Source organism: Manis javanica, chromosome 12 (genome assembly GCF_040802235.1).
Source record: "Manis javanica isolate MJ-LG chromosome 12, MJ_LKY, whole genome shotgun sequence".
NCBI lineage: Eukaryota > Metazoa > Chordata > Mammalia > Pholidota > Manidae > Manis > Manis javanica.
In genome coordinates, this window is record NC_133167.1 from 30508291 (window position 1) to 30524940 (window position 16650).

Here is a 16650-nt window from a genome sequence, read left to right on the forward strand (position 1 = left end):
TGATAGGAATAGTTTGCAGAGTTGGGACTGGTGACGGCTGGAAGAACTTCCCTTCTTGTTGGTTTGTGGCCTTCCTCTCCTGGGAGAACAGCGACCTCTAGTGGCATGTGCTGGGTAGCTGTGCACAGACAGGGCTTCTGCTTCCTGCCGTGTTGCTATGGAGTTTATCTCCACTGTTGCAGTGGGCGTGGTCTGGATCCGGCGGCTGCTCCAAAGTGGTGGAGTTGCATTGGAGGGGGAGCGGCCAGGAGGCTATTTATCTCCGTAAGGGGCCTCCAAGCTCCCTGCAGCCCAGGGGATTAGAGTGCCCATAGATTCCCGGATTCCCTACCTCTGGACTAAGTGTCCCGCCCTGCCCCTTTAAAACTTCCAAAAAGCACTCGCCAAAACAATACATCGACCACAAAAAAAAAAAAGAGAGAGAGAGAGAAAAAGGTGGCCGCTCGCATTTCTTTTGTTCTCCAGCTCCAGTCTCTGATACCCGCTCACCGGTCTTGCTGCCCTGTTTCCCTAGTATTGGGGTCCCTGTTCCTTTAAGGCTTCTAAAAAAGCACTCACCACAACAAAACAACAACAACAGCAACAAAAATAATATGGCCGCTCGCTTTTCTTTTGTCCTCCGGCGCCGGCCTCTGGTATCCGCTCACCGTTCTTGCTGCACTGTTTCCTTAGTATCCAGGGCCCCACGCATGCACTGTGTCTGCGCTCTGGTCGGATGGCTGGGGCTGAGTGTTCAGCAGTCCTGGGCTCCCTCTCCCTCCCGCTCAGACCTCTCTCCTCCCGCCAGGAGTTGGGGGAAGGCGCTCAGGACCCGCCTGGCTGGGGTTTGTATCTTACCCCCTTTGCGAGGCTCTGGGTTCTCGCAGGTGTGCATGTTCTGGATGTTGTCCTGTGTCCTCTGGTCTTTATTCTAGGAAGAGTTGTCTTTGTTATATTTTCATAGATATATGTGGTTTTGGGAGGAGATTTCCGCAGCTTTACTCATGCCGCCCCTCGGGTCGTGCTTTTTTATCCATTCTATTACTCTGTGTCTTTTGGTGCATTCAGTCCATTTACATTTAGGGTGATTATTGAAAAGTATGTACTTATTGCCATTGCAGGCTTTAAGTTTGTGGTTACCAAAGGTTCAAGGTTAGCTTCTTTACTATCTTACTGTCTATCTTAACTCGCTTATTAAGCTGTTATAAACATGGTCTGATGATTCTTTATTTCTCTCCCTTCTTATTCCTTCTCCTCTCTTCTTCATATGTTGGGTGTTTTGTTCTGTGCTCTTTTTAGGAGTGCTCTCATCTAGAGCAGTCCCTGTAAGATGCCCTGTAGAGGTGGTTTGTGGGAGGCAAATTCCCTCAATTTTTGCTTGTCTGGGAATTGTTTAATCCCTCCTTCATATTTAAATGATAATCGTGCTGGATACAGTATTCTTGGTTCAAGGCCCTTCTGTTTCATTGCATTAAGTATATCGTGCCATTCTCTTCTGGCCTGTAGGGTTTCTGTTGAGAAGTCTGATGATGGCCTGATGGGTTTTCCTTTGTAGGTGACCTTTTTTTTCTCTCTGGCTGCCTTTAATACTTTGTCCTTGTCTTTGATCTTTGCCATTTTAATTATTATGTGTCTTGGTGTTGCCCTACTTGGATCCCTTGTCATGGAAGTTCTTTGTACCTCTGTGGTCTGAGAGGCCATTTCCTCCCCTAGTTTGGGGAAGTTTTCAGCAATTATTTCTTCAAAGACACTTTCTATCCCTTTTTCTCTCTCTTCTTCTTCTGGTACCTCTATAATGCGGATATTGTTCCATTTTGATTGGTCACACAGTTCTCTTAAAATTCTTTCATTCCTGGAGATCCTTTTATCTCTCTCTGCATCAGTTTCTCTGTTTTCCTGATGTCTGTTTTCTAGTCCATTAATGGTCTCTTGCATCTCGTCCATTCTGTTTTGAAGTCCTTCCAGAGCTTGTTTTATTTCTGTATTCTCCCTCCTTAGTTCTTGCATATTTCTCTGCAAGTCCATCAGCATGGTTATGACTTTTGTTTTGAATTCTTTTTCAGGAAGACTGGTTAAATCTATCTCCCCAGGTTCGTTCTCAGGGGAAGATGTAGAAGATGTTGAAGCTGTCTGGGTTAGTCTTGTCTGGATCACATTTTTTTGCCTTTTCATGTTGATAGGTCCAGTGGAGTGCTATTGATGCATCTATCAGCTGGGAGAGTCAAGCCTCTTTCCACTTGGCTCCTGGCCTTTCTTTACTGGGACAGCTGCGACTCCTAGTGGCTTGTGTTGGGCAATTACGTGTATACTGGGTCTTTGTATCTTGCCTGGCCGGTATGGAGGAAGCTCCCTTTCTGAGACCGTGGCCAGCCTCAGGCTGCTGCTCTGCTATGGCGGGGCCCCGGAGGGGTAATGGACGGGGGGCTATTTGGCTGTTTATCTCCGTGAGGGGTCTCAGAGCTGTTGCCTGGGGGGTTAGTGCGCCCAGAGTTCCCTGGAATTTCCAGATGCTGGACTGTGACCTGGGATGCTTCCATCCAGCTGTGGGATCCCTGTCCCTTTAAGACTTTCATAAAGCACTCGCTTTTCTTTGTCACAGGGGCGCCAGCTTCGGGACCTGCTCACAGGTCCTACTGTCCTTCCCTAGTTTCCAGCACCCCACACACACCCTGTGTCTGCACTCTGGTGCGGATGGCTAGGGCTGGGTGTTTAGCAGTCCTGGGCTCCCTCTCCCTCCCCGCTCCAACTCCTCTTCTCCCGCCGGGAGCTGGGGGGAGGGGCGCATGGGTCCCGCCAGGCTGCGGCTTGTATCTTACCCCTTTCACCAGGCACTGGGTTCTCGCAGGTGTGGATGTAGTCTGGCTATTGTCCTGTGTCTTCTGGTCTCTCTTTTAGGATTAGTTGTATTTGTTGTATTTTCAAAAATAAATATGTTTTTGGGAGGAGATTCCCACTGTCCTACTCACGCCACCATCTTGGCTCCACCCTGGATTTCTTTTCTTTTTATGACTGAAAAATATTCCATTGTGTTTATGAACCACCTCTTCTCTATTCATTTATCTATTGATGGACACATAGGTTGCTTCCATCTCTTGGCTATTGCAAGTAGTGCAGTGGTAAACATAGGGGTGCCTATGTCTTTTCGAATCACGGATCTTGTTTTCTCGGGTTAATTCCACTCAGAGCCTTCTTGATATGCCAACAACTTTGAATTTTATTCTATGTAGTCTACACTTTTGGGAGTAAACCTTTTCATTTGTGGTAGCATACTTTTATTCTTTGAGGACATAGTTTCACTCAGATATAGTAGAGCAGAGGATTTAAATAAACTTTAATATATTCCCCCCAAAGTACCTAATAGTCACAGAGTAATTTAATAATATTTTTTCTAGTATGTGTTACAGTTTCCTTGGGCCTGTTTCCACATCACTAAGGAAAATCATCACATTAAGAGTTATCCAGCTTAGTCCAAATTATTTTAAAGTTTATAAATTCTATTTTATTTCCCTTAATTTTTCTCCCTTTTGTTTGAAGGGACAGTTGACTGTTGTATTATTTTATTTGCATTTCCTGCTGTCATCATTTCCAGTAGGGGCATTTATGTCAGAAAAATTCAGGTTTAGAATTGTGAGTTAATTGGAGATATGATTGATACATAACAAAGAATGGACCTTACTAGATTTGCTAACTACAAGAAAAAAAACTCTCAGGGCTCCTCATTTCATGTATGTAGTAAACAGAAGTGATACTGTATTGGGGCTAAGAGAATAAGGGTCAACATTAGCTTCTAGGGAATGGAGAGTACTGTTTTATAGTATAGATCCTTTAAGAAATGCTATAGAACCTAAATTTGTATTGGAAAAGTGTCTGAATAAGTGTTACATAAGTGGTAAAAGTCAAATAGTTTCTTCAAATCCCCATTTATTTTATGAGACCATTGCTGTTCCCTTGCCAAATTTTCCTCTATTAGAGTCTGTAATAGTTTGGATAAAGACAAAACAATTAGTGAAAATATTTAAAGAAATTTTAAAAATCCAAATAATTACTGGGTTTGAATAGAAGGAAAAAACTCACAAAACACACTAAACTTTGATGGAATTTATAGTTCTGTTTGTCTGTGTGATAATTTAAAATACTTAATTAGTTTTGAACTATTTTGTGTTTGCTCTATAAAATTATATTTCTGTTGTTTCATTTTTTCCAGTATAGAATCTTCCTTATGGGCAATTGCAGTGTATACTCAGAAGGAAAGTGCAGGTGTATGTATCCTTATCTCAAAGCAGAATTCTTTTTTAGAATATTTTAGCTTCTGGGTTATTCCAGTGTGTTTAGTTTTGAAGATTAAGGAGGAAGAGGAAGTTGACTGTTATGTTGCCTGTTCTGTTGTTGGCCGTCCTTAGGAAGGTAGGTATTACTGCTCCTAGATGTTCTCAAACTAGCAACTCTAATTTGACTAAGTCGCCAAATCAGATGAGGTTTCTCTTTGCACTAACATTTTATGTTTTTCATGTGTAGTTAACTTAATGAAGTATCATGTTAGGTTTCTTTTGAGATCTGTAAATAATCGAGTAATGAATGAAAGTCTTAGAAATAGTATTAATATACGTGAATTATAAAAACCAGATCTCTTTAAGAGCCAAATTTCTGAATTAGAGAATCTTTTGATCCATTTTCCCATTGTCAATGTAGAATGCCCTGATTTATACCTGGTTAAAATAGTGAAATTAAAAACTGAGATTTATCAGTTTCTACTAGAGATATTGATAAGCTGTGATGCTCTGCAGTATTAAGCTTAAAAAAATTATTTCCCTTAAGTGATTAAATGGGATATGATCTGATTTTCAACATTGTTAGGATTAAGTTCATTTTGATTTTGCAACCTTCTATGACTCTTTCTGCAAAATTTTAAATAGTTAAATCAGGTTTAAAATTTAACTTTATGTAAGAAATTCAGATGGCCAACAGACACATGAAAAAATGCTCCACATCACTAATCATCAGGGAAATGCAAATTAAAACCACAATGAGATATCACCTCACACCCGTAAGGATGGCCAGCATTGAAAAGACTAAGAACAACAAATGCTGGCGAGGATGCAGAGAAAGGAGAACCCTCCTACACTGCTGGTGGGAATGTAAGCTGTTCAACCATTGTGGAAAGCATTATGGACGTTCCTCAAAAAACTGAAAATAGAAATACCATTTGACCTGGGAATCCCACTCCTTGGAATTTACCCAAAGAATACAACTTCTCAGACTCAAAAAGACATATGCACCCCTATGTTTATTGCAGCACTATTTACAATAGCCAAGATATGGAAGCAACCTTAAGTGTCCATCAGTAGATGAATGGATAAAGAAGAGGTGGTACATATACACAATGGAATACTATTCAGCCATAAGAAAACAAATCCTATCATTTGCAACAACATGGATGGAGCTGGAGGATATTATGCTCAGTGAAAGAAGCCAGGTGGAGAAAAACAAGTGCCAAATGATTTCCCTCATTTGTGGAGTATAACAACGAAGCAAAACTGAAGAAACAAAATAGCAGCAGACTTAGAGACTCCAAGAAGGGACTAGTGGTTACCAAAGGGGAGGGATGTGGGAGGGCAGGTTGGAAGGAAGGGAAATCGGGATTGAGGGTAGTATGTTTAGTACACATGGTGTGGGGTTCACGGGGAAAACCATGTAGCACAGAGAAGGCAAACAGTGAATCTATGGCATCTTACTACACTGATGGACAGCGACTGCACTGGTGTATGGGTGGGAACTTGATAATATAGGTAAATATAGTAACCACATTGTTTTTTCATGTGAAACCTTCATAAGAGTATATATTAACAATACCTTAATAAAGAAAAATTTAACTTTATGGCACCTCATCAGATAATTAGATTCCTTATGTATCTCATAACCATATTTTCAGGATCACAGAGGTAATTTTCTTGATTACTGTTTTGTAAGTGTAAGATGCATACAAATTCTTACTCAAGAATAAAGATATCTTTAATTGAGGAATTATTTAAATAAACTGATGGGTTATATTCCACATATTGCTTAGATCCACAACAAAATTTGTTTTTCAGAAATATGAGTCAAGTGCATGAAATGTACAATGATGATATTCATTGTGTCCCTGGGAAGTTAATAGGTATTACTCCAAGTTGAAGGAAAAGAATTTGGTCAGTTTAACTTGGAATATGTTGGTTTAAACAAAGCTAAAGCTTTACTGAAGATTTCTCAGAGCTTTTTAATATTAAATATTTTATATTTCAATATAATCAGATTAATCTTTTAAAACTTTAAGTATCTGGTGGGTCATTGATCTTACTTTGTGTAATCTTTTCCTCCCTTCACAAAATAATATGCAAGTTCCAAGTCAGGTATCATTTATTAATGGGAAGAAGGAAACTCTCTCTTCTTTCAAGGGACTTATACTTGAAAAGTCACCACATATAGGTAATTTTATATATTAATTTAAAGGTTTAAATTCTTGTTTAATATTTTCTACTTCAAATCTAGTTCCTTAGATTTTGTAGGAACTGATAGGGAAGTAAGGTAAAGACAAATGGGGTACAGTGACGAGCAGGGGTTGGGATGGGGAAAAGGAGGAGGAGCTAACTCAGTAGGTTAAACTACATTAAAATATTTGTTTTGTCTTTCCTCTGAAATGCTTATTGGACTAAGGTTTTGCAAGACATAAAAAGATTTTTACAGAGTAAGTAAATTCATAACTTGCTGCATTAAAATCTTCTGAAGTTGTTTCTCTGTGGTATTTGGGTGTTACAGGATCTATCAGTGGCAAGAACTGTACTACTGTAATATACTCTGATTAAACGGGAGTGCTCTGCAATTAAAAATTATTGTTACTTGTGATTCTGGTCATAATCATTCTACTGTTTCCTACAGTTCATTCTACAGTTTCCTAAAAATTTGAGACTTCATTGCTGACTTCTACTCACATGTCAAGTTCAACCTTTTATTATTCATTCTACACAAATGTCTGTATTTCAGATGGAGCAGCTCTCAGATGAAGAAATTGACCATGGTGCTGAGGAAGATAGTGACAAGGAAGATCAGGACTTGGACAAAATGTTTGGAGCCTGGTTGGGGGAGCTGGACAAACTAACTCAGGTTAGAAACAGCGCTTGAAAAACTAGATGATTTTAAGTCATCAGTATGTGCTAAAAGTTTACTATGTAAACATAAGGATGGAGATATAGGTTGCATTTTTAAATACTTCTGTAAAGGACAAATGCCCAAAACATTAACAAGTAAATGAGTCACTCTGGAACACAAGGTATTATCTTCTATGGGTATTTTAAAGTGTTAAAAAAAATCTTGTGACAGAGGTTCTTTTCATCTAGAGGGAGTCTTCAAAATCTGTTTCTTAAGCTGAGATTGCTAACTAAAATTTTAAAGCCTAAAATTTAAATTCTATTCCATAGCTTAGTAAATATAAATACACTTTACAACACAAATAATATTGTAACATGCAAATATTTTCTATTTCATGATTCCAGAATACTGACAAAACTTCATTTCCAGATGCATTTTAAAACAGTGACAAAACTTTTTCATTTTGTTTACTGGATCTTGGGTTTTTAAAAACAAATGACCTTAACCTCTAAACCAGTTCACTTTTCACAATCAAAGGATACATATCATTACTACACTAGTTAATACATTATAGTCAATATATGAAGGTGATTATGTTTATTAAAGCAACTTTAACTTTATGCAGTGAGAACATTAGGATAAAACTTATTTTCATTCATCCTTAAGTAATATTTCTAGCAAGAACTTTTGTGTAAAATTGCTGAAGTATGAATAAGAAGCCTTAATTTGTAAAAAAGTAGTGGTAAGGTGGAGACTTAAAATACTAGTTTGTTTCTCTATCTCTTTTTATAACAGTCTGGAATTGCAACTGATAAACTCTTCAAGTAATTCTTACTAGAGCATTCTGAAAAGCAGCCATGTTTGTGATCATAATCTGTTAATGGTACATTTGAGGGGAATGCATTTATTCCTACTGGGATATCGCCAATCACCAATCAGGAGAAATAACATTATTTGTGAGAAAGTTCCTTTCTTATATGTGTAGTTACCAAATCATTCAGTTTTAATTCTTAATTTTTTGAAAAGGTGATTTTGACATAAAGATTATAACTAGGCTATACAGTTTTATGCTGAGGAGGAAAAGGAAAGAGGAAGCAAAGTAGAGGAGACAGAAAAAGATAACATGTGAAGGAAAGTATGTGAGGGCCAGCTGACATGTTTGGGGTTTCCTTGACTATGTAGTTTTATAGTCCATACTTGGGAAGGGGGCCAAGAAGAGAAAAGACAGCTAGATGGCAGTGCAGCATTCTAGACGTAGGTAGTGACCCCATGTTTCTCCACTGCAGATGGCATTTCTACCAGTTTCATACTCTATTTTCTTCCCTTTATTTAAAATTCCCTCACATATGAATGTGAAGAGCTACTCACCAAAAGAAGTTGTCTCCTAACATAGTGCTGTGACTGTTCTTTTTATTATTTAAATCTGTCTTTAGGGAGGAAACAGTTTAAAACTATTGAGTAAGGTGGCTCACTGCTAACAGGTTGCTTATCAACACTTCAGAGATTTTTCAAAAAGTATTTTACTTGGTAAGTTAATGATGAAAGCCTTAAGTTTCTTGTTTGTTTCGTTATTTTAGTTCACTACAAAGGGTTATCTGTGCATCTACATCACATATACAATGTTAATGGAATTTTCAACTTTATATTAAAATCAGGTTTAAGTTTCAGGTGTTTGGTGAATCTTCTGAAATTGTAAAATTTTGTGTGTATTTGTATTTTTTTAAATCTTTTCATTAAAAAAATCTTATTGAAATACAGTTGATACACAGTATTATATTGGTTTCAGATGTACAACTAGTGATTCTGCCGTTATATACATTACTGAATGCCCACCACAATAAGTATAGTTACCATCTTTCACCATAGAAAATATTATAATATTATTGGCTATATTCCCTATGCTGTACTTCCATCCCTGTGACTAATTTATTTATAATTTGAATTTTGTACCTCTTTATCCCCTTCACCTATTTCACCCAATCCGTCACCCACCTTTCCTGTGGTAACCAGTAGTCTGTTCTCTGTGTTAATGAGTCTATTTCTGTTTTGTTTTGTTTTTTAGATTCTGCATATAAGTGAAATCACATGGTATTTGTCTTTGACTTATTTTACTTAGCCTCTTACCTTTAGATCTATCCATGTTGTTGCAAATGGCAAGATTTCATCCTTTTTTATGGCTCAATAATAATTCCATTCATATATGTTTGTGTGCACTTGGATTTTCTGTAAGAAAGTTCATAGCTTTTAACAAATTCTCAATGTAACTCCCTCCTCCTCCACAAAAGGTTAAAAACCACCTGGTAGATCACCAATTTCTTGGCATCAAGGAGTATTTCTTACTTGTTGCCCCAACATCATGGACACAGCAGATAATTATAAGTGTCTGCTTATTTGAAATAGCAATATGTCAATTATATTCAAGTTATTTTACAGAAAATATCTACCTGCTATTGCTCATTTCTGTAGAGGGAAGGAGCAATAGGGCTTAAATTGCAGCAGAAGAATTAGGTTTGACATTAAAGGAGAATTTCCTGACTGTTTTGTGAAATTTTGCAATAAAGCCTTGAATGGTCGTGGATCTCCTTAAAGTGATAGCTTTAAAAACTGGGTGGGCACTATCTGAAAGGATTTGTTTTATCATGAAAAAATGAATAAAGGAGACAGCAGTCTAATTCTATGATTCTACAAATAGACTAAGTGCAAATTTACTTAGACACTAAGTAACTACTGACCCTTTCCCTGAATTTCTCTGTTGTAAACATCTTATTTTCCTCATTGTAGAAAGGTTAGAGAGAGAAAGTGTCCTTTTAAAAAGCAGTGAGATAACTTACAAGACACCCTACCCTGAAATTCAGTACAGTTCTAGACTTATATACAGGCATTATCACAGCTGTGTTATAGTTTGCCGTCACCTTGATAGAGCTTTAGAAGAACAAGGATATTCCACCATTGTTTGAAGTTATAGCCTCTTTTTGTTAAGATCTTGGGTCTCACTGATTCTGAGTCCAGAATTGTACCTTATCTTCAGGGCACTTAATGCCAAGAATGAGGCTGTGCTGGACCAAAAACAAATCCCTTGGAAGAAAGAAATAACACTTCCTGTATCATTCCTTTCTGTTTCTTATCTTACCAAGCCCATATTCATACCTAGCTTATTTTATAGTGAATTTATGTAAAATGAGCTTAGTCACTATACTCAATGTATTTAGAAAGATATTTTCTCTAAACTGTGACAGCTCAAGAGCTTTAGGTAAGCATAGATCGAATATTGGAAAAACTTTAACCAAAATTATATGAAAACCAATTATACTTTTCCTTAAGTCTATTCCTTAAAAGAACTTCAGTTTTATTAACTGTCATATGATAGTTCATTTAATCATAAAACAAAGTTTATTCTTCTTTTCATATAACTGAAGCCCAAATTTAACTTGGCTTACTAAACTTTCTTTTTTAAAGAGTTTGGATTCTGACAAGCCCATGGAACCAGTGAAAAGATCTCCTCTTCGCCAGGAAACAAACATGGCCAATTTTTCTTATCGCTTCTCCATATACAACTTGAATGGTAAGATATAATTGGAAATAAAATGTAAAATGTGGAAGCGATACAGCTACAATTCCAAAGAGCTCAATATAAAGATATACATTAACTTGACTGTATTCTTATATTTCTTGATTTGTGCATTTTATTACTACTCCAAATGAGCACAGAAAAAAACAAAGTGAAACATAAATAAAAGTTTTCAAGTTGTTATTAATAACTGACAAAGTACATAGTCAGGTAGAATCCCACAACAAATGTAATTGTATTGTATTGTTATTGGAATAAAGTCTACTGAAATTTTAGTATTCAACCCCTATGGCCTTTATTTTAATGTTTCCTACTAGTCAACTTTATAGTATTTGGAATTGATGTTCCAATCTGCAGTTTTTTAGGCCTTACATTTCTCTTTGTATAACCTTAGCTCTTTAGGCATTAATATCTCTACTAAGGTACTTATCATATCAACAACTTAGAGCTTCTGGTAAAAAGTTTTATGTGGGATGTGGTTAAAACCATGGAACAGTATACAGTTTTGCATTATTTTTTGTCTTTCAACTGATAATTTTCTTCATGATTACTACAATCCTAAAAGATGGACTATCTGCTTCTAAAAATATCTCTTGGAATTTAAAACAAAAAAACTGTTAGGAATACTGTTACTGAGTAGGCTTGAGACCCAACGGGATGAATTTCTTTGCTTCCTCTGCATTCATTTACTAATTTATAAATAGAATGTATAAATTCTGATGTAGAGTTCTGGAAACATCATGCATGTTGTTCATTGCAGAAGCTCTAAATCAGGGAGAAACTGTGGATCTGGATGCCCTGATGGCCGACCTTTGCTCAATAGAGCAGGAACTCAGCAGTATTGGTGCAGGAAATAGTAAGCATCAAATCACAGAGACAAAAGCCACCCAGAGATTACCTGCCAACCGACATACATCAAAACATGGCACTTTGAAAGGATTGTCTTCTTCATCTAATAGGATAACTAAAGCATCACATGCCAACTACTCCCTGGATGACATCACTGCACAATTAGAGCAGGCCTCCTTGAGCATGGATGAGGCTGCTCAGCAGTCTGTACTAGATACTAAGCCTTTAGTAACAAATCAGCACAGAAGAACGGCATCAGCAGGCACAGTGAGTGACGCTGACGCATGCTCTTTTAGTAACTCCTCTCGTTCCAGCATCACCTCTGCAGCCTCCAGCATGGACTCTTTGGATATTGATAAAGTAACACGCCCTCAGGAACTGGATTTGACACATCAAGGGCAGCCAATTACTGAGGTAGGTAGATGGAATTTTCTTCCTCATATTTTATTATTAAAATAAGAAAATTATATTTTTAGAAGTAGTTTTAATAAACTTTTTTTTCTACATTTAAAATTAGTCAAGGATACCTCTGAGTTAAGTTTTAAAATCAGACTGCAGAAGAAATATACTACGAGATAGGGCAGTATCACAAAAATAGTTAAAAAGATACTTAGTTTTCTTCATTTTTGTTCTTGTGATTATTTGAAGTCCTTAAATTAATCAGTTGTTTCACATGATTAAAAACACTTGAAATGTGATTTGTTTGATGAATTTTGCAAAGCTATTATAGGTTAAGCTGATAATAATTGCTTTTTAGTGTATGTTTATTATATAATAACAGCTTACGATAAAGACTCATATCCTCATTGTAGTCTTGCAAGATTCCAGTTTTCAGGGTTACTTCATTTTATTATTGAAGAGTCAGTTTGATATAGTAGAAAGAGCCACTGGAATCACTTAAAATCAGAAAACTTGGTTCCAGGTGTTTTCTTTGCTGCTCACACCCATAGAATATTAAATGAATTATTCAACCTGCATGAACATCAATTACTCATAAGAAAAATGGAGTTAGTAGTACATGGTCTACCTTCCACATATGGTAGTTGAGAAAATCAAAAGTGATACATGAACAGATTTTTAAAGGATGAAGTTTTTTCTAGATGTGATGGGGTGAGGGTAACGAATGGATTTGTGATAAATTTAGCAAAAGCTGAATTTGGTGAAGGTGATTCTTTATTGAGATTTTTCATCAAGGAGGAGGCGGTTTTGTTATAGGCAGCAAGAAAGAAGAAAATATATGGGGGCAAAATAAAGCCAGCCTTCCATTCAGTTTGTGTTTACAATGTTCTCTAATACAGGGTAAAATAATCTATGTAATGAATAATCAATACTAAGATAAAATCTTGTAAACATTGCTTAAGGAATTGCAGAGAAATTTAAAATTTATACCTATTACTGGACATTATTGAGTTTTTTTTCTCCTATTTATTTAATTAATTAGGTTAATTTCCATCAGTCCATAACTGTTTGTACTCACCCATAGTTCTGAGTACTGTGGAGGACAAAAGAACCCTAAATCATGATGATTTAGAGATAAAGTTCATTTTTATTGCTTGTAGAGAAAGAAAATTATACCATCTAAAGAATAAACTTCTTTAAAATGAAATTTATCAAACTGGTATATTGTCTATAGAGAACTTGAAAATTGATTTCTACCTTGTGATATGTAGGGGTTATATTTAGCACCAGCCACTTAGCATATATCATTTATGTCTTTTAGATTTACCTGTTGAGATATGAGAGTGTTTTTAAGGATGTGCTTTCTTGATTATTCTGTGTTTTGTACATTGGTATCCCTTCTTTCCAATCTGATTATTTTGAGTTGTATCAAGATACATTAGGACAGGTTATGAACTAAGCATTAAGGATCTTTGTGTGTGTGTGTGTGTGTGTATTGTTTCCATCTGTAAAATACACTCATTATAAAAATTCAAACAATAAAAGAGCCAATAAAGTACATTTTGCTTTCTCTAGAATTAATCAGTCTTTAAAGATAGATTTTTGTTGTATGTTTATCACTATTTTAACTCCATACTTACCCCCAGTTGATTAAATCTCTGACTCAGTTTAAACAAAATGAGAGTTCTATTAATTTCATCTTCTTAAAATTACTTTCTGTTTTTCATAGTCTTTACTCTAGAATCATTCCTCAGTCTTTTCTCTCAGGTGGGTGAGCTTCTCCAGAGAAGATTCTTCCAGTCCTCTCAGTGGAAGGCATGTGCTTGGCTGTCAGAGCTTTGGCAACCCATCTGGGGAAGGCAGTTTGTGAAGCTTGTGGTCCTCAATGTTCGGCATGTGAACTTCCATCTAACCCTTGTAGGTCAGGGTTTCTGTCATCAGCACCAGCACTACTGACATTTGAGCTGGCTGGTCTTTGTTCTGGTGAGCTATCCTGTGCACTAACTATAGGGTGGTTAGCGGCATCCCTGGCCCCTACCCACTGGTGCCAGTAGTACACACACCTTCTCCTATTGTGACAACTAGAAATGTCTCCATATATAGCTACATGTTCCCTGCAAGGCAAAATTGCCCCCAATTGAGAATCACTGTTTTAAGGAGAAAGAGCTAATAATAGGTCTGAGCCCTTTTTTTTGTGGGAAATTATCTTAGGTTTTCCTTCCCACATTCTTTTACTAGCAACTTGATTAATAAATAAAGAACATTTCCAGGTTAATATTATTCACTGAAAATTGACCCCCGTTGGGTGAATGCATAAGGACCAGGAAGACTGAATGAACTATGAAAGCCTATGAAAAGACCCAGACCTTCACTTCCTTGTGTGCTGTGTTTAGCTCTTATAAGTGAGCAAGAGTGTATCCCTTAAGAGGCCCTGAAACCACACTCATTGTCTATAACAATGTACCGCTGGTTCCCGTGAGGCATGAAGTTTCTCTAAGCCAGGGTGATTTCTGTACTTAACCACATGATCTCTTTCTTTACCATGGTGGATCTAAAAAAGACCCCTGGTGGGCTGTAGAGATCCCTTCTGAAGATAGCATACCTTATCCTAGCATGCTGTCTTTGTTTTTATGCAGAACTAAGTGAACCTGGTGCCAATCTATGGTCTGTTTAGTCCCGTGAGTGAACATCAGTCTGAACCTGAGAGCACTGGTGGTGGGTGAGAAAAGGAGGGATCTGGGAATTAACTGATTTCTTAAAGATGCTTTCAACCAGTGCTCCTGCTTTGAGGCCTACCTTTACTTCTGCTGCTTCTGGAAAGTTTCAAGGTCACATAATGTCAGTTGGGGTGCTCCTCTGCTTTTCTTCAGTGCTGGCATCACTTTGAGCTTTTCATGGGCCTGCTGAGTTGGTTACCACTCAGGCATGTGCTTTCTAGCTTCCAAAATTTTCTCATGTCTTTTGTGAGTTTGTCTTTAAAAACAAAAACAAAACAAAACCCATTATCTTTGTTTTTGTGGGATATGGAGAAGGAGTGGAGCTACCTCACTGGCTATTCCTTCACAGTCCCCTCTTCATGTCTATGGTTTCTTGACCCTGGAGTGTCCCAAAGTATAATCCTCAGACTGCTTTTCTAGCTATATCAACTCCTTTTATGATGGTATGCACTGACATCCCCCAAATTTTAATGGCCTATCTTATTTATTTAAGACTCACTCCCCCAACACACAGATATTTTAATCCCTCTTAAACAATGGTGTGGGATGTATTTTGTCCCACAGGAGACATTCAGCAATGTTTGGAGACATTTTTGGTTGTCAATGATAGAAGGATGCTGTTACACCTAGTTGGGTGGAGGCCAAGGGTGCTTCTAAAATCCTACCATACACAGGACTGCCCCCAGAACAAAGAACTATCTGACCCCAAAGAGTACCAAGGTTGAGAAGTCATGTTCTAAAGTTAGGTGTCATCTGTCACTCACTATCAGCAAGGTGGCAATTATATTATGTTGTGTAAAGCCTTCTGTTGACAGATTCTGATAAAGAAAGTACCAGTATTAAATCATGCTGGATTCAGGAAATACAAGTATCTTTAGCCGGCATCTCTCCCCTGAACTCCAGGATCACACATCCCATCTCTAATCAATATCTCTATTTGGATATCTACTCTGTAGCTCAAATTTAACTGGTCTAAAACTGAATCCCTGACTTTTTCTCTCAAAATTACTCCTCCCACAGTCTCCATCTCAATTAATGTCTATTTAGTCCTTCCAGTTAGCTCATCAAGCAAAATCCTTGAGTCTTTATCTACTTTTCTTTTCCCTTCCACCTCCTTTCCAATCCAGCAGCAAATTCTGTTGCCTTTACTTTCAGAATATATCCAGAATCTGACCTCTTCTCACCACCTTCACTGCCACCAAGCCACCATTATATTGATGTAGATTTTTTAAATAGCCTCCTAACTGTTCTTGGTGTATACACCTTCCCCTTAAAGGGCTGTCATTCATACAGCAGCCAGAGTGGGAGCTTACCCTCCTCTTTTCAAGTTCAAAGGCTGTGTATCTAACTCAGTACAAAGCCAGAATTCCTACAATGGCCTGCACGGCTTTAGTGGGTCTGCTTTCCCATTACCTCTGTCTCTGTTTCCCTTTCTTCCCTCCCTCCGTCACTGTGCCAGCCATCCTGCCTCCTAGCCGTTCTTCGCCAGAAGTTAGAGACCACCAGGAGCTTTTTTACTTGTCACCTTGCCTGGATGACCTTCCTCTTGATAGACCTCTTACTGCATTGGGGATTTGCTCAAATGTTGTTCTCTCAGTGAGGCCTTCTTCCATCATTTTAAAATTAAATATACCTCTTCTGTCCTATGATTATTTTTTATCTCCCTTTTCTACTTTGTATTTCTCTTTATTACCATTTAACAACTATATATTTTACATTTTTATTTTGCTCATATCTCTCCTCCCACTTGAATATGAGCTCCATGAGAGGGTTTGTTTGTTTGTTTTGATTTCTGGTATATCCTCGGTACCTAGAACATTATTTGGCTCATAAAAAGCACGTCAGATATTTGAATGGACAAATACATGCATGTGTTTAGTCCATCTTTGCCTGGAAGTCTGCAACTCTAACGTTACCGGCAATTCTTTTCTTTCAAGCTGGTGGAGGGAGTGCCACAAATTAAGCAACATGTGAAAGAAAACTCTAATAGTGAAGCTTTTCTTTTATAATTAGGTT

General features: G+C 37.5%; 1 protein-coding gene across 1 annotated transcript in view; it reads left to right on the plus strand.

The window, feature by feature from the left end:
* Positions 1-16650, plus strand: part of RAPH1 (Ras association (RalGDS/AF-6) and pleckstrin homology domains 1) — a 95083-nt gene that overhangs the window by 40670 nt on the left and 37763 nt on the right. Inside the window, 3 exon segments of the mRNA XM_037009222.2 lie at positions 6997-7116; positions 10558-10663; positions 11430-11932. Coding sequence (XP_036865117.2) covers positions 6997-7116; positions 10558-10663; positions 11430-11932 — 729 coding nt within the window.